The 26,084-nt window shown below is 34.5% G+C and overlaps 1 protein-coding gene across 38 annotated transcripts in view; it reads right to left on the bottom strand.

The window, feature by feature from the left end:
- KCNMA1 (potassium calcium-activated channel subfamily M alpha 1) overlaps positions 1-26,084 on the bottom strand; it is a 468,105-nt gene that overhangs the window by 180,515 nt on the left and 261,506 nt on the right. For all 38 annotated transcript variants that reach the window (XM_064662590.1, XM_064662591.1, XM_064662592.1 and 35 more), the window contains 2 exons: positions 15,402-15,495; positions 11,703-11,814 (listed from right to left, as the gene is read on the bottom strand). In XM_064662590.1, coding sequence (XP_064518660.1) covers positions 11,703-11,814; positions 15,402-15,495 — 206 coding nt within the window. The remainder of the gene's footprint in view (positions 1-11,702; positions 11,815-15,401; positions 15,496-26,084) is intronic.

Here is a 26,084-nt window from a genome sequence, read left to right as displayed (position 1 = left end):
GATAATAAAAGCTGGAATCATACCGTTTTCTTTACAAAGTATCCCATCTAATTTGAATTTATACTCGCAATATTTTACATTTAGAGACTCAGATATTCATTGACTGACACACCATCATGATATATGTTGCCTGCCAACTAATCACTGCAAAAATAACTTTTTCTTAAGATAAGCATCGTCCCAACCACTTATCTTGCCATTAAGAAATACTTCATTAACTATGCTTAATAAGCATGTACATTTCAAATAATGAAATTACATAAATATATATAAATTATGTATCTATAGTACAAATTTTAATACTAATAAAAATTATCCAAAATTATTTCATAACATACTTAATCACTTAGGTTCATAATTAAAAACAGAACTTCTAAATAATACCTATTATCTACAGCAGCCTTAACATAATAGAACATTGGTAAGAGCCCCTCTAGGATTTAAGTATCAGCTATGGAAAATGAGTAATGAATATGAAAGAGTTGCAATGGTTAAATTCTGAAAAAACACTGCATATGAACATTGTGAAAGGTATTCAAATCGTATGAGATTTTATATTTATCCCACTGGGATTATTTCTTCTGCTGTCATAATGTTGAGGGATCATTACATCCTTGAACTTCACTGGCTCACTTGAATCAACTTCAGAGAAAAGCATCCCAGGTAAGAATTAAGTGAGCAAACTGATAAAATGTGAAAATAATACTCACTCCACTATCAGCACATAGTGTCAGTGCTCTGTTTGTCTGCTAATATTACCTCTAGCTCACAGCAAAAAAAGAGCTTTCTGCTAGGCTATGGAGGTATGCAAGTCTAGCATCAATCGAAAATCACTCTACATTTTCAAGCCAATAACACTTTGAATGACCCAGGGGCCATAGTGTGGATGAATGATATTGGCATTAAGTGCTGGATGCACAGTGGTCAGAAAGGAACCAGTGTACTTCTGTAGTGCAGCATACATAAAACTCCTTCAGTTCTGAAAGAAAATGTTCCACACAGTAAGGAGTTGATCAAAGAAAAATTTAATCAGCAATTAGGAAGAAAATAAAGCCAATATATAATTTATACTGAGAAGCAGAGTAACTTGGTGATAATGGAGAACTAATGACTGGAGAGTTTTCAGTACCTCAGAAATACAGCAGATTGCTTATCCCCCCTTATAAGGGACTACAAAAATTTCTTTTTGATCATGAAGATGATAGTCTCTGGAGACCCTGACCTGCATGCAAACCCTCTGCAAATTGAACTTCACACTTAAGATACTATGCAGCTGATTCTTTTCAGCTAAATATCCACGGTGATACTACAATACTATTGTTTTGAATAAAAAGAGCAGTCCTTGCAGGATAACACTTAAAAAAAGTTAAGTGTACTTAAGTGCATGTATTAAGTGCTGTGTATTAGATCTGCCCATGTACATCACAGTTCCATCTGCCTTACTTTAGAAAAGCTGATTTAAAAAGAAGGCAAAATAACTTCTCTATAAATCACCTATAACTACAAGAAAATGACTTCAGAAAAAAAGTTTTATATACTAGAAATTTTACTTATGCAGAAGTCCACATTTTTCGAAGTTTTAACATTATTTTTAAATTAAAAGATGTATTATTCTGTCTTCTTATCTGCCATCTGTTATACTTTTACTAGCAACAAGCAAAAGAGCTGATAAAGTCAAATAGGCTGCTTTTCCAATATTTCAGCTTTTGACTCGAAGTTGCAGCAAGGGAGATATCATAAGGAAACCTACTTCTGGCAAATGCCTGTGCAGTTTTGAAGACAAGTTAAGCTTACACAGTAGAAACCTAAACTACTAAGAAAATTTAAACTCTTTGGCTTCATATCCCTTTATACATATCAAAGCAGACAAGATTACTAAATAGATTTAGAGCAAAATGTTTCATAACTATATACATCACTATATACAATTTACAAACATAATGTACTGCCTTCAAAAGTAATAAAAAACTGAAAAAAAAAAGCACTCCAAAGCTTAGTAGAACCTTCTTTAACACTGTTCCATATTAAAAAGTTCCCTGAACAGAAGAAACAGGGGAAAGAAGCAGAAAGTTCCCAAAGCATACACTTATAAAGAACAAGTAAATCTTGCCCTCTGAGCATCATTAGCTTTATTGGCAGCCCTTCTGGTGATCCATCAGGTGAGCCACTGCAGTGCAAGAGGTTATGGAGGAGTCAATAACTTCAGAGATATGTCCTTCGGTTTATGGACTGCATTTTCTCCTCTGCATTTCTATTTTTATTTAGAATTTGAGATAGTTTGATACAAAACATTGCTAAAGGTGATAAGTTTAATGAATGCTAAATGTCTGGGTGTCAGCAGTGAATCAAGTAAAAGCCCTGTATAATGTAAGAATGTAAATACAGAAGTACTATAGAATTTTAAATATTCAAAAAATTGATGTGAAACAAGTGGCGAAATGTGATAAACTATGACGGATACTGTTCTCTTGACTTAAGTCAATATTGTATGAAACTCTGCCAGGTGGTATAAATATCCCGCAGTTCAAAACCTCAGAAAAAACACTTTAGCTGTAAGAACACTTTTCTCTATGTCTCAAATTTTCCTTCTCTATTTGCTATCTGACTTTGTATGGCAAAACAATGCAATTTCAAAGATAGAACAGTGAATCATGGAGGAAATTACTGGCCATCCAACCATTAGTTCTGAAATGTCACATGAGTAGGAAAGTCAGAATTCTGCTCATATTGATACCTGAAGCTCTAAGCACAAGAAGTCATCTACCTAATCCCAGTGGGGTTTTGACCTATCAGGTGATGGTCAAGCAGTGCATCTAAGTAACCATATTAATGAAATTTCCCCTTTTAAGTTTGGAATTATAGTAAGAGTGAAAATCAATTCTCTCCACTTTTCTTAGAGATATATATATAAAGTGGAGTGAAAGAATTGCCAAAAGATTGGCAATTATGAATTATCTAATTTATATAAACCTCCAGTCTCAGTTAAGTACATAAGTTCAATCACAGCTCTGATATTCAGAAAGAACAGCCACTATAAGAACTTTCTCAAGTGTCATATGGAATTCTTAACTTCTAATCTTTCTAGTGAAAGTTCAGCTATGTTTGCATCGGTTTATACCAATTCCAGTCTCAACAGGATTTGGTTATGATTAATTCAATCTTGCAAAAAGGTCAGGAGGAACACAGATAGGCAGTTTGGTTTTTTTTAATTACTTAAACTGCATAATGCATCTTTTCTTAATTCCACATAAATGAAGACTCACGCACCACAGAGCACACCAGACAACTGGTGCTGAATTAATGAGACCTATGTGGCCATCTCAGGATATTTTGTCCAGGGCTTAGAAGATAAAACAGTTCCTTTGAGCAGTGTTACAGCAATTACAAGTATAAAATGAGCCAAAGACCAAAAATGGTAACCAGAAATCATAAAACTCATGTTAAAAATACTAGAATATAAACTGTCATGTTCTAGGTATACGGACTTTTAGTTTGGGTGTTGTGCAGATATCAATTACATTACTTATAAAGTTGCTTGTAAACAACAAGCACTGAAAATTCAAAGTTGAGAAGATCCCACTATGCAACAACCTTACTCAGATTCAACGTATTTTAAAAAAATAGTCAAAAATCAGTGAAAGAGGATATTGGGAGGAAAAACTGCTGGATAATGCACAAATAATAGATTGAATGCCTACATGGAACTGCACAAGTTAACATACTACCTGGAGAGCCAAGAAATGAAATCTTATTTTTAACTGGTCTTTCAGCTGACTTTTTAAGATAAGAAACAATTAGTAGATTAAAAAAAAAAAAACAATCTTCTCTCTCATATTGTCATTCAGGAAAGTGTATAGATTAGTTACATGCTGTAGATAGCTCAGGAAAATTTGGAAAGCATTCTGAATAGTGATAATGCAATTATCTTGGATAGTACAAAAAGCTTTTTTAAATGTCCCTTATTCAAACAAATACAAATGCCAGAAGACAGCACTGTATGTGTTCCCTAAGCAGTTCAAGAGAAAGGGTTCTCTCCTTTTCCAATACTATTCCACATTCTATTGAAGACAAAACTCCACAGTCTAGGTAGTCTTCATTTGAGCAAAAGAACTTAATTACAGAATCTGAAAGACCACTTAAACCACTAGAGAACCCAAGAGCAGACATAAAGTAATTAAACTGATAATAAAAAGCAGGATAAAAAGAAAACATTAGACTGTTTTTTCACATAACATCCAGATGTTGAGAATATATTTTAACTAGACAGGAAAGGATATGGAGAGAAGAAAATTATATAATATCTTATAAAAAATGCAAAATGTTTGATTATTAAAAGGAATTGCAGTTATTTATTTTTCAGCATAAATCCCTTACACTTGATATTATCATCCGATTATTATCCTAGAGGGGAGGATGACTGAATGAAAAAAAAAAAGAAAAAAAAAGTTAAAATCAGTTATTATAAACTACTTAGAATTTATCAGCCAATCTATATCAAGATGACACTCTGTGTTTCTGAATTAGTAAATTTGGCAGACTATGATCTTGAATATTTATGGACCAATGTCCAGAAAAAACATGAAATAGAACAATGATGACAACAGACAATTTGGGTATATCAGATAATGTAAAGTCCAGCTGCTTATGTTCCTTTGTATGAAACATGGGACAAAAAAGTTTTGTTTACAGCATAGAAATGTCTATCTGAAAAATATATGCTGAAGAACATTAATACACCTTTAGAAGTTCTAAATATTATAACCACAAAAGAATACTAAGACTGTTTCACTGAAGGGAGAGTTGTTTATATGACAAGAAAAAACTAGCTATGGAACTCAAATTTAGGCCACTTAAATAAAAATACTGATTACATTTACTGTTCACGACAAAAAAAAAAGTCCAAAATAGTAATATATATTTCCTATTTAAACCCAACAGAATTCAAGAAGAATAAAATTATTATGGACTACGTTAACCAGATTAACTGCACTGTAAAGACATTTTAATCATAGCATTTTATGACTAGCATCATGTTGGACATTTCAGTAATAATGGAGGAAGAAGTAGAAGTGTCCCATATCTATGTTATTTTATAACTTAGAAAAAGCCATCATGTAATCACATTTGGTTTATAGAGGTTCCAGAAGTAAGCTAATGTTATTTCCATAAGCCTAAAAGAAGTAACCATGGCACTATTAATCAATCTCAGACTAAACAAAGATTTCTACTGCAAAGTAATTAAGTGGTCAAGATAAAGAATTATATTTATATATATACTTTAGAAAAACCTCTTACGCCATTAGCTTTTCCACTGAACGTCATGTGTGAATGGCAAAGCTACAAATACTGATGTAATTTACTCAGCATTGCCATGGGTTGACAAGTAGGGGTTGGGATCATGTGTAAAGCAGGATGGCAACAAGCTATGTGCATTTTGTCATAGGTAACATTTTTTTGTAGGTAACTAAAAACTTAAGACTGGATTTATTTTTTCAAAAAGAGATACATTCTTATTTAGTCAGATATCGGATGAAAGAGATCAAATTAGTCCATCCAGCCTGGATGGACTAGGAAGCACTTTCATTTTAAGCAATATAACTGCTGTCAGCTACGATATTAACTTGCAATAGCGCCTCAAAATTCAGAGACTATGACTAATCTTGGGCTAAGCCTGCCACACATGAAAAATCAAAGTACCCCCTACCTACTGCCCCTCCCCATCAGAGCAGAACAGAAAACAGAATGTTTTTGGGGTGGTTTTTCTGCGCAGTGTTAAGTACCACTCACAGACAGTGACAGACTAGGAACAGATGATTTAAATTATCCATTTTACTTTGAATTCACAGTTGTAGGGAAGCAAGCACACAGTTGCTATGAATGCCAGTTAGATGACAGACACTAATGACACTTGAAGCCAGTGTTGCCCTTGTGTTTCTCCTCTGCTCGTGTCTTTTGTGTAACTTGACTTCTCATCAGTGGAGGAGAGAGAAGGAGAAGCATATTGTCACAAATGAATGCAACAATATCCATAATAATTTGTCAGAAATGTTGACAAATACATATTTGTCACAATTTGCTATTAATATTGTAGAAACTCAAGAGTTTTTTGTGAAGTATCATTTTAACTAGTACCCTGGTCAAAACATACATGCTTTGTGAAAACTGAACTGATTAAGGTGCCTAGAAGAAAGCAAAAATGTTGTCTTCAGTACAATGCAAATGTGATACAGTCCATTCAATGACAGATTATTGAGTAATCATCAAGCACATTGAGTCTGCAGAACTACTTTCAATAAATTCATTCTGATACCTGTTTGAAGGCATTTGTAGTGTAGAAAGAAATGTTACCCCACAGAAAATTAGTGCATATGCACATATACATAAAATTCTCCTAAGAAATTTTAGAGAACTTAGCTTCCGTTATATACAAAATAATTTATTACGTAAGTAAAATGACAGAAAATACTTCAAAGCTGTATAAAATACCCTAGTTTTGTATGAAATATTGCATAATTTGAACGTGCATTCAAAGATTCCACCAATAGATGGCAGAAATGCACAATACTTAAACCAACAAAATCATTGCAAATGATTGCAAATTTAAGGTGCTAGGAAAGGGACCTTTAAGACATGCAGATGCATCAAAATACAGTAAATGATTGCAAAGTTGTTAAGTGCAAAAGTGGTATCCCTACAATTCAGCTATCAGAGGAATTCTTTGTGTCAGTATAACTACATTCCATTAAAATATCTAAGTTTTTCAAACGGGATAAAGTGTTCTACAGATTCAAATATGGTTTCAGGCTGAGCTATTCTGTAGAGGCTACTGCAAGAAAGTCTAAAGGGTATTGAAACAAAAGCTGTTTTCATGTCACAGATTTTTAACTAAAGCTTCACCTTGAAGCACACTTGCTGGAAGGGCAGGTGGTTTCACATCATCACCTTAACTATCTTAGTAAGACACATCGCTTCTTCTCCAAAGCCATCTATCTCCATAGAGGGAAACCAATTTCATTCTCTGACTCACCAAAATAGCTGAATTTCTATCACAGTTGTTGGAAACAGTCTTTTTAGATTAGGAATTGATACTGAAACCACAAGTCTCATCCAAAATTAATTGAAATGTCTGTAACAGGACCTTGACAGGATTTGAGCAAGCACTGGAAAAAGGATCCCCTTCCGTAACCGTGCTATCACCACATGAAGAGATTTGCTCTATGCTTTGCATGTGTCTACATTTACATCTGCTGTATTCTTTTCCTCACTGTATATCTCAAATTGTTTTCTGGAAAAACAGCACAGCATCAGCAGCAACCTAGACTAAAAGGGATGTAAGGGAAGAAGGATGAAGAAAAAAAATCTTCAATATAATAGAATTTACTAGGAATCAGTTTCTATTGCTTGAAATTTTGTTCAGTAGAATAGATGACGCATATAGTCAGGAAAAGGAAATGGATTGTTTAATACATCTTTTCTACCTTTAATTTCTGGGATAGTATCAAATTCATATATTAGATTCTATTTAAATCACTGTAGTTCTAGTAGGTTGATTGTTCCTCATTCACATGTCCTTGTAAATGTGAAGCTAAGATCATATTTTTCATGTTTAATCTTCCTCTAACAATACCATCCTGTCAAGGCAATTTATTCCAATACAGTCAGCTCATAAGATCAATATTTTCTTTTTTATAACCATATAAGTACATGATAAAAGGTATTTCAGTTACTTAAGTGCCTCTGCTATCACAGAAGATAGAATAACAGTTTTAACTGGTGTGTAGAGTGTTGGTAAATCATTACTAAATAAAATTAGAAGATGTTCACTTGTTGCAGGACTCTCCAACTTGTCAGACTGCAAACTATCCAAAGAAAAAAAGATCTGAATCTGAAACTTAGCTAGGATACTCATATCATGATGACTTTGTATTAAAAAAATTAGTTTTACCATGGTATTATTTCTCCCGTTGCAAATTTTTTTCTGTCCAATAACCTTTCTAGCATACCTACACTTGAACTAGAAAGACAGTATACAGTCTCAACAATGCACTGAAATAATTTGGTAAAATTCACTGTCAAAATAGCTCAAGAGCCAGAAGCTCCATCCCTTCTATTATCATTCTTCCCCTGGGAAGATTCTCTCCACTGCACAGAATCCTGCCTTTGAAGTGGAGAACTGTCCTATCACTACAGAAAGTTTCTTGTACAGAGTTGTGCAAGCAATATTTATGATTTTATAAAGCAGGATTTTAGTTTATGAGCAAGTATCTACACAAATGCTATTGTTTTCAAAACAGTGTTGGAAAAATGTCATGGGGATCCAGATGTAAACAAATGTCAGAAAAAATGTTGATGATTGTATCTGCATGGTTTTTAAGACAGAGAATAAGAAATTTTTATACAGCATGATTTATTAAAAATTTCTTCCCTATCTCTACTTCTCCCATTTTTTCAATAATATGCAGATCTTTCCATATGCCAGATGTATTCTTTTCATGTGCTTCCTTTTCTTATGCTATTCTATGCTAGCAAAAAAAGATACTTTAGGAATTCTTTCTGAAGGATTTATCAAATAAAAAAATTTTATATTTTGCAGGTTTAAAGTGCTGTTTTGCCTTCAGCTTTACTTTAGACAATACCATTCCTAGAAGTCTTTTAATGGAAAAGCATACTCTGATCTGTCTTTCAATACTGAATGTTGTTGGCATACTGGAATCTAGGTGAACAATTAGATTTCAAATAACAGCTTGTATGAATATGATTGCAAATTTCATTCATATACAGCATTTCAAGATACAAAAATACATATTATGAACAACTGAATGCAAAATAGTAGCAGGGAAAGTGGAAGGCTTCACATACTAAGAGTGACATAACAGCTGAATGGTAGCATTCCTGAACTAGCACAAGAAGAGAAAAAAGCCACTGGCTTTCCACTATAGTACATTACAGATGATACATTCAGATCACATTTCCTCTGCTATGCTTTGCATCTTTCTATAAGCATTTAGTGCTCTGAAGACAAAGTTTATTTTTTATTTAGGATGGTTTGTTTTCTTTTTTAAATCTGCCTAAACTGTGTGTCTGTACTGTCACTCATCAGTTAGCTAAACCAGGACAGTTCTCATGAAATTGGGAGCCACATTGGTGACTTTGATTCTGTCTACTGCTTCAATGAACTCATCACAGCTGACTGACACGAATCAGTAATGAAACAAACTGGAAAGACCCTAATCCACAATACCTTCCAGATGTTGTATTGTATTTGGGCTCCTATATTATTTTGAAATTTAATGCATACAAAGGAAACCCGCTATATCAGTAATACATTATAAAATGTACAAATAATTACTGGGATACAGCAAAGTCCAAACCTGTTAAATGATTGTCTAACATTAAGGACTTCTTATTTACTTGCCTTGCTAAAAGTCAAACCTACCTGCAAATCCTACTTACACACAGAGACAAATGGTGCAGAAACCATAACTTACTTGTTCTGAGTCACCCTCTACACAAGGATCTCTCTCTCTGAATTACAAAAGATATATAAAAGGAAAAGGCAAAGTAGGCATCTAACCTGAAACTGTAAATCATATGGTCTAAACATTCCCCCTTCCCCTCTAGTCGCACATTCAATCCTACCACTGTATTACCTACAAGCATGTCCCAAGTATTTGAGCTCCACAGACAGCAAATTTTGCCATCTCTTTAAAAGGTGTAAAGGAATACACAATCTTTATAACACACTTCAGTGTATTTTCTTAAAACTTCTTTCATCACAGCTTCTCAAAATAATATAACTTGCTGATCTAAATTAAAGCTACATTAGGAACCCAAATAATTCAGATTTTTGAATTAGTGAATTATTTCACTAAGGATGATTTCTCTAAAGTGAAAACCCCCTTGGAAGCAGATGCAAAGCTAAACTATGTTAAATAAGTCACTCCTAAGCTGACTACATTAAAAAAGCCTAATTTTTTTTTCCTAAGTGGATGATAAATGTCTCAGGAGGATTCCATGAGAAAACAGGTGAAGTGGGACTATAGACAAGAAATCAAAAAAAATGATATTGGTGTAATTAAGAGATATGGAAATCCTTTCAACCCTATGAATAAATATAAGCAAAATGCTTAACTCTTCCTGCAAAATGACATAAATCTTGTAAAAAATATCCAGCAGAAACTGCTAAATGTGCAAACTCTCTCATTATCCCTGTCAGTACTGTTAGTTAGATTGCTGTGTCACCATGAGTCAGTCAATTATGCAGTCACTTTCATAAAGGGTATTCATCCCAAATAATTATCTCTTGGCCTCATTTCCCAGAGTTTGTGGTCTTGCTATTTTCTCATTTCATATTCCTTTTCAATGGATGCTGTGATTCTATTTATTCTCTTAGGCAGCCTTCATCTCCAAGGATTTCAGTATCAAAGTTTTAGGAAACTGATACATCACATTCAAGTGTGAAACTTCATCCCTTTGATTCACATAATGCAAAGAATCTGAGATTGAATTATAGCTACTGAAATCAGCAATTTTCTTTTAGACATAGGCGTGGTTTTTATTTCCATACTTCCTTTTTAAATCTTATTTCCTATTCTAATATGGAACTGTATGACATTTTCTCTTTCCAAAAGCCTTAATTTGTTTCCCATACACGACAGAAGTATGTGATAAAGAAAGTAATCATATGAGAAGGTATGGTGGTATTTTCTGGCCATTTTACTGCTTTCTTCTCTGGCATACTAATAACCACTGATACATATAATATGACCTTTATCGTGGCATACATTTATTAATCTTTTTTCGTAAAACAGTAATTCATCAATAATTTTTGTATCTTTAAACTTCCGTATAAAGTTTAAAATATTGTAAGACTATTTAAGACTCTGTCTTACTTTCCTTTGCATGTGAAACATTTAAGATAACCACTCTTCAGTTTTCAGGGACAATGAGTGCCTGTATTTTTGGAGAAATTAATTGTCAAACTGCGACGTTCCATACATTGTCTAATGCATTCATGGAATATGCCATTGTTAGGAAGTTTTCTCTGAAAAAAAATTCCAAATTTTGACCTTTATTTTACCTAATGAGAGAGCATATGGAATTTGTACAAGAAACTTCATATGTCACATTATGGATGTTCTTTAACTCATTTGTCCTCTGTTTCATTTTGTATTCCCTTTTACATGTGGCATACTTTTTCTAATGCATTCCTAGCAGTCCAATACAAATGTCAAGTGGCTAAACATATCTCCCAAATCTGTTGCTCCAGTGGATTTAAAATTCAGCCACATTGGCTCAAAAAAATGCAATGAAAACTTGTTGATTTCATTGTTGACAATGACTCATGGTAATCCAGTTCAGTGAATGAATGGTAAGGATCACCTGTTCAGGTTGCAAGCTGAGACAACCACATCAAATTCACTGTTTTATAAAACAGACTCATGTTAGACAGTAATTCTGAGCTGGAGTTCTAGACCACTTAGAGTAGGAGATTATATTAATGAATTGAGAACAAAATGGACAAGTGCTTTTTCTGACAAAACCCACCTTTCCACACAACTAGCACATTCACTGCAAAAACAACTTTGTCATACTATTCTTCTGTTTACACAATGACATAAAATGAAAAAATTCTCTGTCAAAATGTGCAAAGTTTCAGTAATTTTATAACAGCTAATAAAAGAAAAAAATATTTTACTTACCAAGCCAACTTCTGTTTAAATATACTGACACAAACACTGGAGGGACCGTGAAGAAATCTACCACTGAGTTAACTTCTAGCCAAAACCATAGCTTGTCATTGGCTGCTATAAACTGGAGGGGGAAAAAAAAAAAAGGAGGAGAGATGAAAGAATCAGATTATGCTCACGTTGACTGCATGTATGTGAAATATTTTCTGTTCTAAAATTCTAAACTCAAAAGTTAGTGTAGCAATTGATGTTTTAAGTCAGTCCAGACAAAACATGTCTCACTAGAAAAAAGTTTGTATTGTGTATTGCTTGATTGCTTAATACATTGGTATTAAAATGAAAAATCTAACTGAAGAGATAGATCATATATGTGATCAGTTGTAATATCTACGCTAAAAAATATTTTTTCCATATTTATTAACAATCTATCAGTATTATTAGAGAAGTATAAGCAAGTATAAAATATTTTGAAGTATATCACCTTTCCTCTAGCACACCAAATGTACTGGTAGTAGTTTCATCACGCATTTGCTGCTCACAAGTTTCTAAGTACATAACAGTTTACAAAGAGTCCTGTTATCATCTGTCCAGAGGAGATCACCAGGATGACTCCTACGAGGCATAGTTCAGGACTGCACCAGCACTGCAGTCCTTTGAACTGTGCCATAAACGTGGTCATTCCTGTCTCCTGACTATGAAATCAGCCTAAGGAAAGTGGTAAATTTAGATGCCAAGGACAACATAGATAAAACTTGCCTCTGTGCTTAAGGTCAAACTATTATTCCCATTTGAATAATAATTAAAACATAGAAATATGAAATTTAAATATACAAATAAATATAAAATTTTAGTGCATCATGAAGACATTTACAGGAGCAGTTTTACTCATTTAAATTTTGAAATTTGACTAACACATTTAAAAACAGTGCTTGTATTTTTTGAGTTAAAGAGAATAGTCATTTTGTTTCTTTCAAAGCAAATACAGACAATCTCTATTTCATTCACTTTATTTCTTTGCCTTAGAAATACTTCAAAACTTTGACAGAATAAGTTTATGGAGCATACCAACTTTGCTGGAATGCCAGATTAAATATTTGAAAAGGAGACTGTACTGATGTCAAAAATGTTGAAATCATATTTAAAAATAAGACCAAAAACATGAGAAGCATTTGCTTCAGAGAATACTCAAAACGGAAAATAAATTGATATTTTGCTAGTCTGTATTACTCAATATCAATGTTCCAGCATAAAAACAGAACAAAAATACCCAGTTTCAGCAGAAGATTTCTATTCCCTTTTGTTAAATTTAGAAGTAGTCAGAATATTTGAGAGTAAAAGCTTTTTAAGATGTCAGATCAATATTTTCATAAGTTACAATATATGTTCCAATCATAATTTTTTCTTTCCATAGGGCACAAGCTTGAGGCTTTCAAACAAATTAAAGTCAATGAAAACGAAGTCTGTTGACTGTAAAGGTCACTTATACTTTTCTGTGTAAGTACTGCAACATTTATTCATTAGGTAATTAGCAACTAGTAAAAGCCTATTTCATTACAGAAGCAATCCTACCATGCTTGAAGAGATGCTATCTTTTAAAAGCAGTAGCATAATTCTGTCCCTTTCAAAGAAGGATTACTGCCACACTTTCCTTTTCTCTGCCAGACCCTATTGCTTGATAATATGCTAACTCAGGCAGTTTGTACTTAGTCTTCATCAGAAGTTTGAAGGCTTCACTTCTGAGCTCTCACATAGTTGGACACTAGCCAACAAAGATTTTAAAATGGATATATGTGTTTGAACACAAATATCTTCTATAACTGAAGATATGGCAATATTTACGTGATTTTGAGTTGCAACATAATTTCGAGGAGAACAGATGGAAAAGGATGAGATTCTAAAATATTTCTTCAAAATCTTTAATTTGCCAGTGAGTCCTCACAGGAGATATTTATCAGAGAAAAAAACCCTAAGCCACTAAAATACCTAAACATATGAGATGCTTACTGCATAAGTAGCAAATTCATTATTGATCCAATTCTTGTGTCCACACAACCAAGTGTTACCTTTTCCTCAGAAACTACTGTTTAGTTCATTGGGACTTCATGGAGATCTGAAGGTACACCTGTGTTAGCATTTTAACTTAGATAAGGAATACCAATCTGAAGTGAATCCTTATCATTCCCACTTACCATAGCCTCAGTTTGCATCACAAAACAATTTTGGATAACACAAGAATTTATTTTGCTTGAAACTAAAACTGAAAAAATGAGCTCTGGCAGTGCATCTCACTCACTGTAACTGCTAAAGTGCATTCAGTCCACAGGACCATGCTGCAGTCTACAGAGCTGTCTCTTTCTTTCAAAAAACATACAGTGCAGACATGAAAGTATTAGCATCAGCTCTCAGTATCTTCCCTCTTATTGTGCTCTACATCTTGATAATGTAACCTAAGTTACTGCTTTGAGTAAGAGTGGACAATATGTAATTTTAATTCTTTTGGTAAGAAGATACAACCTTATTACCAGCACAAAATTTACAAAGGATTTGGATACTTCTAGAAAAGGATTCTTGGGGGTTCACAACTACCATGCATTGAATCCATTATGTTGAAAAGTTAACCTACATTGTAGGCCTTATGGATGTCTAATAAAGCCCCACTTTTAAGAATTAGGTGCTATTACACCGTATGCTTTTAAAATATAGCTTAGAATGCATACATAGTAGTGTAAATACTGAAGGAATTTATCTATAGCTAAAGGATAAACACTGCACCTAGACTAGGTGATGAAATAACCTAGATTTGCTATATAATTCCTTACTGTATCTTCAGAAAAAGTTGGTTAAATTGGTCAGAAGTGAAATAGAAGGAACTCAACTATCATTGTGACAAAGGGGCTCCTGTGATTCAGGAAAAAATGGACAAAGAAAGATGAGGAGGCAATATTTGTATTAAATTTAAAAACCAATGTAGCAGGCTTTCTGTTCACATGATGTTTTCCTTGTAGTTCCATTAGGTTTGAGGCCTTTTTTCGCTTATTTTCCAATTAAGAAGCAAAGATGGTTTTCAAAGTGTATTTAAAAAAAACCCAAACCCACAACCAAACGAAAAAAAGCCAAACTGACAGCTTGCATTGCAAGCATTACTAGCCCAAAGTTTATTAAATTTCAGATGTACCAACTTTTAGATCCTGCAACAGCATTACTGGATTTCCAGAAAGTGATGAGTACGGCCTAAGGTTCTGTGTTTCAGCATATTGACTAGCATTTATAGCTTCTGCAAAGCACTCATTAGCAGTCTGGGAAAGTGGATGTGTATAAAACTGAATACAGCAGCTCTAGCAGGTGTTATCTCAACCTCTGACTGTCAAAGAGATATCTAACAGCAGAGGAACAGATCAACTCTTCACCGGTTTTGCTGAAGTAGTTATTACACCACTGAGAACAACGAAACTAGATTCGATGTCACTGACCAGCACTGAACTGTTACAGTTTTCACTTTCTATCACATGAGAACAGTCTGGGACAGCTTCACTTATAAACTATTGGTCTCCTTGGTGATCTTAGATTCTTCTTATTACCTAAATGTTCCAAATAAAATGCTTTGATCCTGCATTTTAGAAATTAGCTTAATTCTGTCAAGCCATTGCAGAGTCAAGCTGCATTCAAAGACTCCCCCTGCCTCATGCTGTCAAAGACACACACACTACTTACACGCAAGCCGAAGTAGAGTAGGAAGAACACATTGAAAGCCATGTCGATCTGTAATGTGAAATCTTTGTAGAAATTCTGGCAGGATTCTATTGGGCTATTTGAAACAAAAAGAAATCAGAATAAATTGTCAGTATATGAGTTTCTATTCTGCTGAGAATTTTATGCATTTCATTAAAGACCTTGATTCAGAAATAATTTTTCTGTTTTCCAGTCGTTTACAAGATAGAAGCAAGCATTTCAAAGGAATTATTTCATTCATTCAGTTAGTCATTCATACAGTGTTTATATTCACCTATTCAGGTAATATCTGAGAGTTAACATGCAGATAGATACCCTTAGGAAAGGACAAGCAGGAGTATACCTCAGGATTCCTTAACCCCACATTAACCCTTAAAGAACTGACTTCTTTCTAAAGGAGACACACATATGATACTTTAGGAAAAACCCTAACAAGCACACAGCTACTGTGAAACATTACATGCTTTTAATTAATGTCATAATATAAAATCTTTAACAAAAAAGTAGTTGCTTAGGAATACATTACCCATTAGCAACCTGGGGTACTTAGTGTTGTAGAATCCCTTGTTTCTAAGAAGTTGGTTGGTTTTTTTTTTTTCTTTTTCTCACTTCTTTTTTTTTTTTTTTTGTATGGCTATTTAATGTACTTTATGTACAGTACTATGAACTGAGTAGAAAAGCAGCATAGCCCATTGGTGAAATTAAATAACAAAATAAATTGAAGAATTTGAAGCAGTACTCTAAGGGTTAATTTCTGCATGCAGGTTATTTAAAATACCCTTCTGTGTGTCAAGCAGCCATTGCAAATTATAGCTTATTATATTATGCTTTATTTAACAGTGGGACAGATCCAAAGCTTACTCTATACAAACTGGTACTTTATAGATATACTTTTATCTAAGGAAGGCAATAACTTCCACAAGTATCATTAGTGATTTATTTGTGAAGTTTCTAAAATAGGTTGTTGAAGCCACAGTCCAATACTGTAGTCACAGACCAACGTGAAAATCATGTCCCAATATATGCTGATGTATATGCTATATATACATAATGTCCCATCATATATATACTATATATACATAATGTCCCATCATATATACATACATATACACACATATATTGCAAATGATCATGTGTTCATCACAACTAGAATAAAACAGGAAATTAGAACGCAGATCATTTGATCATTTGGAGCGCTAGAAAATATCCTTTTAGAAAAGCAGAAATTTGTTGGCTTTCCAGGTCAAATAAATCACTGAATGTGAATCTAATACCAGTTAGTATAGCAGTAGCTCTGCAAATATAATGTTAGACTGCTCAACAAGCAAGATTCTATGCATTATGAATGTCAGTTACCTAATTAAAGGCATAAAGGATATTGTCTGGACTACCAGGTCATTACACATGCAGCCAGATTTTCCATTCCTTGTATACATTACAGGTCAAACAAGTTAAGTACAGCATGCCCTCTCCTGTCTTTAGATGCATGAATGTATACAGTAAAATTCTCCTTGATGTACAGTAGCTTTATATTCTAAGAAGCTTCAGTGCTATAGGAAATTTTATTAAAATTTTTTTTCAAAGGCTATTTGCAAAAGCATCGAACTTATGAGACATTTTTGTTACACTTCAAATAAAACTGATTTACACAAGCAGGCAAAAGGCAATAGAAGTCAAATGTCAACATATAGCAAAGCAGACAGTACCTCATACTTTACAAATATAGCTTTAGCTACAAAAACAGTGGATGTAATCTGAGAACCCAACTGGATCATTTTATTTATGGCATTATTGAGAGCAAAGGATTTTGTCAAAATAAGGTAGATTACACACTGAGTCACTATGCACCCTACCAAAAGAAATCACAGGAAGTACTGTGGAAGCAGAATCAACAGCCCTGCACCAACACAGAGGCTTGGACTCCTAATTCCTGGTTAGGTTCCTGCAAAAGCTGCAGAAATTCACTGGAGCTACTGGAACTGCAGGGACTTATAACTAGGATAGAGAGCTCTTCTTTTCCACAGTTATTTGCTACTTTTCACAATTGTCAGATAAGGTCAGCTAAGGTTGCAGCTAACAGCTGTACTCTTGTGTCATTGCCCTTTACAAAACCCTACAAGACCTGACAAATTAGCTAATGCATAATACATTTTCATCTTGTTTGCAAAACACTTAGCACAGTAGACCACAATTCTGATTTGGGACTCTTGTTTACCTAAAACCAGAACTGCTATTTCTGCTATTCATACCCTTAAATCTTCCCTCATTTCAGAGATCAAGACTGTCTCAATTTTTAAGTTATCCATTTCAAAGACAAACACAACATCCTTTCCTTTTTACTTTAAATGATGACTTTGTCAGAAAGGCATGCCACTGAAGAAATTATTCTTCAGTTTAGGTATTTTTTTGTTTTCATCAGTAGCTCACATTTGAGCTGAGATAAAAATATGGCCACTGATGTTTATCATTGCACCATTCAGTCTGCTGCAGATAGGAAGCCAATTTGAAACTCATCGTTACACCAAGTTTCCCAAAACCAAAAGTGCTATAGTTGTTAGAGTCCCAGACAGTAGTCTACTGGGCTTTCTAAGACTAATAATATATTCTATTTTTTATATTAAAATCACATAGCATGTCCTATGGGATTAGACCCCTTTAGGGCAGCAGAGGTTTCAGCTTTAAGAAAGCAACGGACTGTTAGAAATGTTTTTATTCTTCTTCCATGTAAGCATGGTTTCACACATTTATACTATAAAAAAGCAGGAGAAACTACAATAAAATCAGTGAAATAGCACACTACCAATGACAGGAAAGATTTAATATAACTGGATAAAAATTATAGTAACTATATAACTCTAAATGCAATGGACTTCTCCCCCTGAAAAAGAGGCAGGATCAATAGTCCAACAGCTATTGGACAGCAGGTGAATGAGGTAGCTAGGGATGGCAGTCCACCAGACCTGTTTTTCTGAACAGAGAAGGACTGGTGGGTGATGTGATGGCTGGAGGTCGTCTTGGGCAAAGCGATCACAAAAGATAGTTTCTGATTCTTGGAGAAGTCAGGAGGGGAGTCAGCAGAACTGCTACCTTGGACTCCTAGAAGGCAGATTTTGACCTGTTTAGGAAACTGGTTGAAAGAGTTGCTTAGCAGGCAGTTCTGAAGGGCAAAGGAAAGCTAGAAACACTTTAAGAAGGAATTTTAAAGGTGCAGAAGCAGGCCATTCCCATGTGCTGAGAGACAAACCGGCAGGGAAGAAGATCAGCCTGGCTGAACAGAGAACTTTGGCTTTAACTCAGGAATAAGAGTGTATCACCTTTGGAAGAAGGGACAGATAACTCAGGAGGGCTTCAAGGATGTTGTGAGGTTATGCAGAGAGGAAAATGGAAGGGCCAAAGCCCAGCTAGAACTTAATCTAGCTACTGGTGGAAAAGACAATAAAAATGTTTCTAGAAATATATTAGCAACAAAAGGAGGGCTAAAGAGATTCATCTTACTGGATGTGGGGAAAACATAGTGAGAAAGGATGAGGAGAAGGCTGAGGTACTGAATACCTGCTTTGCATCAGTCTTTAATAGCAAGACCAGTTGCTCTCTGGGCACCCAGCCTTTTGAGCTGGAAGACTGGGATGGGGAGCAGAATGAAGCCCCCATAATCCAAGGGGAAATGGTCAGCAAACTACTACACCATTTAGACACAATTCTATGGGGTCACAGAGAATCCAGCCAAAGGTACCGACAGAACTGTCAGAAGTGCTCACCGAGCCACTCTCCATCATTTACCAGCAGTCTGGGTTAACTGGAGAGGTCCCAGATGACTGGAAGTTAGAAAATGTGACATCCATCTGCAAAGAAAAGTCAGAAGGAGGATTTGGGGAACTACAGGTCTGTCAGCCTGACTTCAGTATCAGGGAAGGTCATGGAGCAGATCATCTTGAATGCCATCACACTGCACATGCAGGACACCAGGGGATCCAGTCCAGCCAGTTCAGGTTTATGAAAGGCAGGTCCTGTTTGACCAACCTGATCTCCTTCTACGACAAGGTGGATGAGGGAAAGGCTGTGGATGCTGTCTACCTGGACTTTATTAAAGCCTTTAACTTCATTTCCCACAGCATTCTTATGGAGAAACTGGCTGCCCGTGGCTTGGATTAGTAAGGGAAAGCAAGGGCCGGAAGGCAGAGTCCAAAGTGTGCGGTAAATCTGGCTGCTGTCCGGTCACTAGTGGTGCTCCCCCTGTACCAGTGTACCACTGATGAGGCCACACCTTGAGTGCTGTGTCCAGTTCTGGGCCCTTCACTTCAAGAAAGACACTGAGGTGCTGGAACGTGTCCAGAGAGGGGTAACAAAGCTGTTGAAAGGTCTGGAGCACAAATTCTGTAAGGAGTGGGTGAGGGAGCTGTGTGTGTTCAGGAGGGACCTTATCACTCTCTACAACTCCCTGAAGGGAGGTTGTTGCAAGGTGGGGATCAGCCTCTTCTATCAGCTATAGAAATGGCTTCATGTTGTGCCAGGAGAGGTTTATATTTGTTATTAGGAAAAAAATTTTCAAGCATTGGAACAGGCTGTCGAGGAAAGTGGTTGAGTCACCATCCCTGGAGGTCTTTAGAAGATGTGTGGATGTGGCACTCGGGGACATGGTTTAGTGGTGGACTTAAAGGTCATTTCTAACACAAATGATAATGATTTTATGATTCTCATTTATGTGTACTTTGAATGAGAATCTTTAATTTGCACAGTTTTTACAACAAAACTAGTAGTTATAAAGCCTAGTTATTACAGGTATCATAGGCATAAACTATCTCAGTGAGCAAGAGTGACTACAAGAGAAGTAACAAAATTACTCCAGTTTAAATTCATACAGATGGGGCAAAATTTTGACAAAGTGTTCCCAGAATCCTTAAATGTTTGCTGCAACTGACACTGAAGCCAACAATTCACATGACACTTTTGCCACAGAATGCACCACTTGTCACTTCAATGCAAAAGAATTTACTGCTGATTAAATAACTACTTTTGTCACCAGTTTACATCATGTATTTATTTACTATTCTCAATTATTGGTGGTTCATTTGAAATGCTTCTAATGCATTGAAATGGTTCTACTGGAATTATTCTTTGAATAGTCATAGAATGAGTGGGAGAGGGAAAAAAATAGTATGCTTTTTAGCATTTTCTGAAATTAATTGTTTCTGTAAGTATATTAATATGAAACTTCCCACAGAAGAAGCCTTCATAGAATATTTCCAGGATTTTTACAATTGCAACAGGGTTGAAAATATCTTCAGTGTTTTTTAGTGTATCATTTCACCTTTTGACAGGAGCTATAAAGCCCATTGCAAACCAGATCAAACCTTGGCATGAGATAATCTATGTCACAATGCAATCACTGCCATTATGATCACACAGAAGTGAGGAGGAGTTCTATGTTCATTCTGACTTCAGACCAGCTTTGCAGTCATAGTGACATCTATCAGGATGATTTTACATAAAATGCTACCCACAATAACGGGAAAGGTTTTGTACACCCAATTCAGCACCTGGAACAACTATCCAATATGCAATTTATACTTCTCTATTCTTAGGTAAGGAAGTGGACTCTTGTATTTTTGGCACATCGTGTCAGTCTGCTCCTAATGGTTTTTTGCCTTTTTTTTTCCCTTTTTAATAACAAGGCTCACAAAGACGAAGATAGATGCTAATTTTTATCTATGTATAATTTTAAAACAAAATGGAAATTTTTAATTATAAGACATATTAATCTAGTTAAATTAGTGTTTTGAAGAAAAGAAGTTCTATGTAAAACTTTCATAAACCACCAAAGAAGAAATTTACTTCTGGAAATTCAGGAAAATACTGATGTTAATATTATCACAGCTGCTACAGCTTTGGATCTTTAAGAAGCTACTAAAACTTTTAGAAATTCAAAGAGTTTTCCAAATTTACAATTTTAGTTTTTGGAAGTAAGCAAATTTGTTTTCTTAATGGTGGAGGAAAAGCCAAATCCATTATTGAAACTAAATAAAAATATATTTTAATTCTTAATATCAATGAAATAAAATATAAAACCTAAAAACTGATAATATGAAAAATTAGGAAGATTTTATTTCCCTTGTTCATGACAGTTTTTAGACTGCACAACAGTACATTATATGAAAAACCAGTAAAATGTGCAGTTTCTATCAGACGGAATGTCCATTGATGAAAGTTAATTTTAAATTAAATTACAGCTATGTATGGAAATACCAGCTGATGCTGCTAAAATATAAACAACACAAATGAATAAATAATTGAGAGAAACCACTCATTATTTAGAAGCTCATTAGTATCTCATAATTTGAAGACATTCCATTCACTTCGCACTTTCAAATTGTATTTCAATGCAATTAACCTGTATTAATTTCGGTATGTAAATTTTCCTTGTTCATAAAACTGTTTATAGTGGTCCTTATTTTCAAAACTATTTTGTTTTGCTGGAAGCTCCTCTGTAATATTGAATTCTCTAAAATTTATTTCTAGAACAAATGCAATTTTATCAATTCTAGAGTAAAAAATGAATTTTGCATAAATTTGATATGACAGTGTCCATTTATATTCCTTTAACACATACTTTTAACAGTATAGCAAAAAGGAAATCAAGGGGGTTAGGTTAGGCTTTTTAACTGTGTTTCAGTGACCTAGTACTAAAGTAAAACTATGGAAAAGCTACATGTATCATTTCATAAAAGCAATTTTCATTCAGTGCAGAAGAGCTTCTTCCTTTAACTGTAGTTTTGTTGTACAGCTCAGAAAGGAATAAGTTAAAATCTTCTTTACTGAAACTGGTATGAACATACAGCAAAATTATTAACACAGATGCCTATCAAATGTATACCTAGGGAAACAAACACCATCGTTAAAACAAATCACCAAGACTAAATAAGAATCAAATATGTCAAACATCTCAAAGTGATACATAATTTTTCTTACTTCAAATGATTTTATTAACCAATTGAGTCTCACAGAAAGAAAATAAATGTCTTGCAGTATGTATATTCATCTTCTAAATGCAAGATGCCTTCTCATTTTAGAAGGCCTTTCTTTGAGTCATAGCATCAATAAAGTTTTTGATGGCAAATAACTTCTAAATTACTTCACTTTCCCTTGACATGATGTGATGTGCCACCTGGGAACCTTTTGCTATTAGCACTTTCAATGAACACTGCAGGATATGCAGGAAGAGTTTAGTTGGTTTCCTTCCCAAAGAGGAAGGACAGCCAGCTGGATCAGAACAAGGCATTAGTGAAGGCAAAAAGACTCACTCTGGCCAGAGAAGAAGTGCCATGTACTCTGCTATCACAGCATTAAATCTTGGGTCCATAAAACTCTATGGGAGCATTACATCGCTAGTTATAGACACGTCCCTGAGGTTCTGTGTACCTGGAGATAGTGAGTGAAAGAGGAACAACCTCTTTCTCACTGAATTTTGCAGACAGTTATGACCTGATAGCTGAGAACGATGATGTGACCATTTCTTGTATCTTCTTATATTATTACTGTTAAAGATACATGTAAATTCTATTTGAGCACTTAACCTCCTACATCTAAATCCTTCACTAACAGTTTCTCCTATGCACACACACCCCCAGATAACTTACTGCTCCTAACATGTTTCAGTGTCAAATCCTGGAGCTTCTTGGGGCTTTGCCAAGTATTTTTTTTCAATTCTCTATTCTGACTCTCCTTTGCTTAATTCCTTTTGAAAATGCTTTGATGATCTGTCTTGGTTCAAACCATCACATGATCTTAGGCTCATACACATTAAGCTGCCTTTGAATTACCTCAACAATCAGAATCCTCTTTGTTCAATTTTAAAGTAAATAAGCAAAATACAAATTTGATCAAAATAAACCATGAACTGTCAATAATGTGAAATAAAGCTATCTTTCAAGATTTCTTAGACTATTGTTTAAACTATGCCTTATAAAAAAAAAAAAACAAGAACAATGCAAGTGTCTATCCTTATTTCCCCTTTCTAATTTCTATCACAATATCTTCCGTTATTCTTTAAAGTCAGACAGACCACAAGCTGGCATTAGAATACTACCCTTTTATTTCTAACCTAATTAAAAAAATGCATCATGACTCATCTGTTCTGCAGATGCTTTCTACAACTAAGTACCTCTGTATAATCTCCCTAGCACATAGGGGAACCTGGATAAGCTTTTAGATTAATTTGGGGTAAAATGAACAGGTTTCCTTATCCTTCTTCAAAAAAAAATTCCAATGTCAGAAGAAACAAGCAAGAACAAATCCAGATCAATCAGTATTAGGTTAAAATACATTAAATATATTAAATATATAATTAAAACAGCATAATTTAGTAAAGATTTTTCTCAGAACCAGAGATTTTATATTTTTTTCCTTATGATTTTTCCACATTTCTGGATCACATCATAAAGAATGGGGCTTAAAAGTTCAGGTTGTTTTTATTTTCCCCTTTGAACGTTAACTTACTTTAAATTAAAGATATATTTAAATGCTGTGACTTGGCAGTTTTTAATGCAAAATTAATTCAGTTTAGAAACTAAGATAGAGAAGGATTTCCATTGGGAAAGAAAGAGAAGCTCTTAATTTTAACTTCTGTCACATTCATGTATAAAATTAGGAGGCAAATTTAGTTGAACTGAAAAACAAAGCTATACTTTCCTGATGCTCATCTTAGATTTTCAAGATTTTGCCTGGCATAACACTACTGACTTTTACAGAGCTATTTGCAACTGAAAATATATGAAGTGACAGAGTCAAGCAACATTGCTAGTAGTTATTTTACCTAAATGAACTAATACAGCTTGGTAAAATTCAGTATAACGCTGTCAGTTTTCATCTTTCTTTCTCAAGTTTTCCGTGAATTTTAAGTATATCATGCTTCTTCACAGACTCCCTAGCAAAACATATGCTAACGTACCGCAGCACTCAAGTAAAATCAAATTCGTATCTTCCTCAGCCCAAACACAAAATTATATTCAAGCATGATAACAAGAAACTTTTACTTATATTTTTATATTGAACTGTTGGGATCTACAGAAAAAATGCACATTAAAATTGCTCACTCTGGAAACAGAATATCACTTAATTTCACCAGGGTGTGTGTACATTCACTACTGCCTGCAGCATACATCTTCTCTACCTTCACAACCAGAAGTCGAAGGAAGATCCCTGCAGAACAGCTAAATACCCAGGAACTGAGTGCTAAAACAGGCATAAGTGAACAGCCCAGAGTCCATCTCTATAACTTCTTTCAGTAGGGTACAGAAGACAGAGCATGTGCTTTCTTGCAAAATACACCACTAAGATCTTCATCATATTTAAGATAACTGCATTTGGAAAGGTTTGCTGAGAACCACACAGATAAGTAGGAAGAGCATATTATTTTATTTTGTGTTAAGATTTCTTAATCGTTAACCATAAGCTAAGAACTCTGGCAACTGCAAATAGCATTAAATTACCTTGACAAAACAATCTCCCTGATGGCAAATCAATTCTAGGAAAATGATAGAGCAACAATGCCAGGGACCACACTTCCACACTGATTGCATTATGGAAAGATTTGGTTGAACTATACTCTATTTACTGAAGTTGACAATCTTCAAGAAAGGGGTCAGTTGTAATGACCCCTTTCTGTTACTTCTTGTCTAATTGTTATTTAATATTTTGTATCAAAGTTTATCAAGGAGTAATAAGGTGGTGTAGCTGTTTACCCCAGAAAAGAGAAAACAAATGGTGACATGAAAATGCAAACAAGTCACATGATCATGCAAAAAGAAGACTAATCCCTTTTCCATGTTGACATTGAACTGAACAAATGGACATAGATAAAGTTACTAAGAAGTATATCTACCAGAAGCATAAAACTTTTCCAGTTAAAACATATAGCTAAACACTAGAGTAGATTCTCTGGGGAGAACAGCAAATATCAGATTTTTAAAACAGTAAATACTTTTCAGTCTGGTTTGTATGGACCACTTAAAGTCCTTGCATTTGCATATCTCAATAGAATGATCTAAATATGTGATATTTCTAAAATTTCCTTCTTCTGTAGGAGAGGGCCTACAAACCATTAAACTCCTAAATAAGTGTCTGTTTGAATAAATTTCTGTAGAGCCAGTCTTACCTTGCAGCGGAAGGAAGAGTGAATTCCTGAGATTCCTTCTTGCTCTATTTGATGATTCTCTTTTGCAACTGCCATCTCTTAAAGTTACCCAATAATGCTTTCCAATTTGCTATCCACTTTCCTCAAACTCAGTTTTCACCAGCCCACCATCATCATCCATTTCCAGCTCCAACTACTCCTCCATCTCAGTGTCTTTTATTATCCTTCTACTCTGTTGATACTGTTGTCCAGCTTTTAAAATTCTCCTTCATCTGATTGAACTCTTTGAAATAATACATACAATGACTAAAAAAAGAATGTTCTCCACCTATCATACTTGACTCCAAATTAAAATTATTTTTTCTTTTGTACATCATCCAAGAATTGAGCTCTAATTTTCTGCTTAATACGTATAACAGATTCTTACAGATGATTTTGAATATGTTTTCCATATATTTGTTTCTTGCTTACATATTATAACTTTAAAAAAAAATGTTGTCCTATGAGATTTAGTCTAAGTTCAACTACTCTAACTG

The sequence above is a fragment of the Pseudopipra pipra genome, chromosome 8 (genome assembly GCF_036250125.1).
Source record: "Pseudopipra pipra isolate bDixPip1 chromosome 8, bDixPip1.hap1, whole genome shotgun sequence".
Classification (NCBI taxonomy): Eukaryota; Metazoa; Chordata; class Aves; order Passeriformes; family Pipridae; genus Pseudopipra; species Pseudopipra pipra.
The sequence above is the reverse complement of the archived record's forward strand: the minus strand, read 5'-3'. Positions and strand labels throughout refer to the sequence as shown.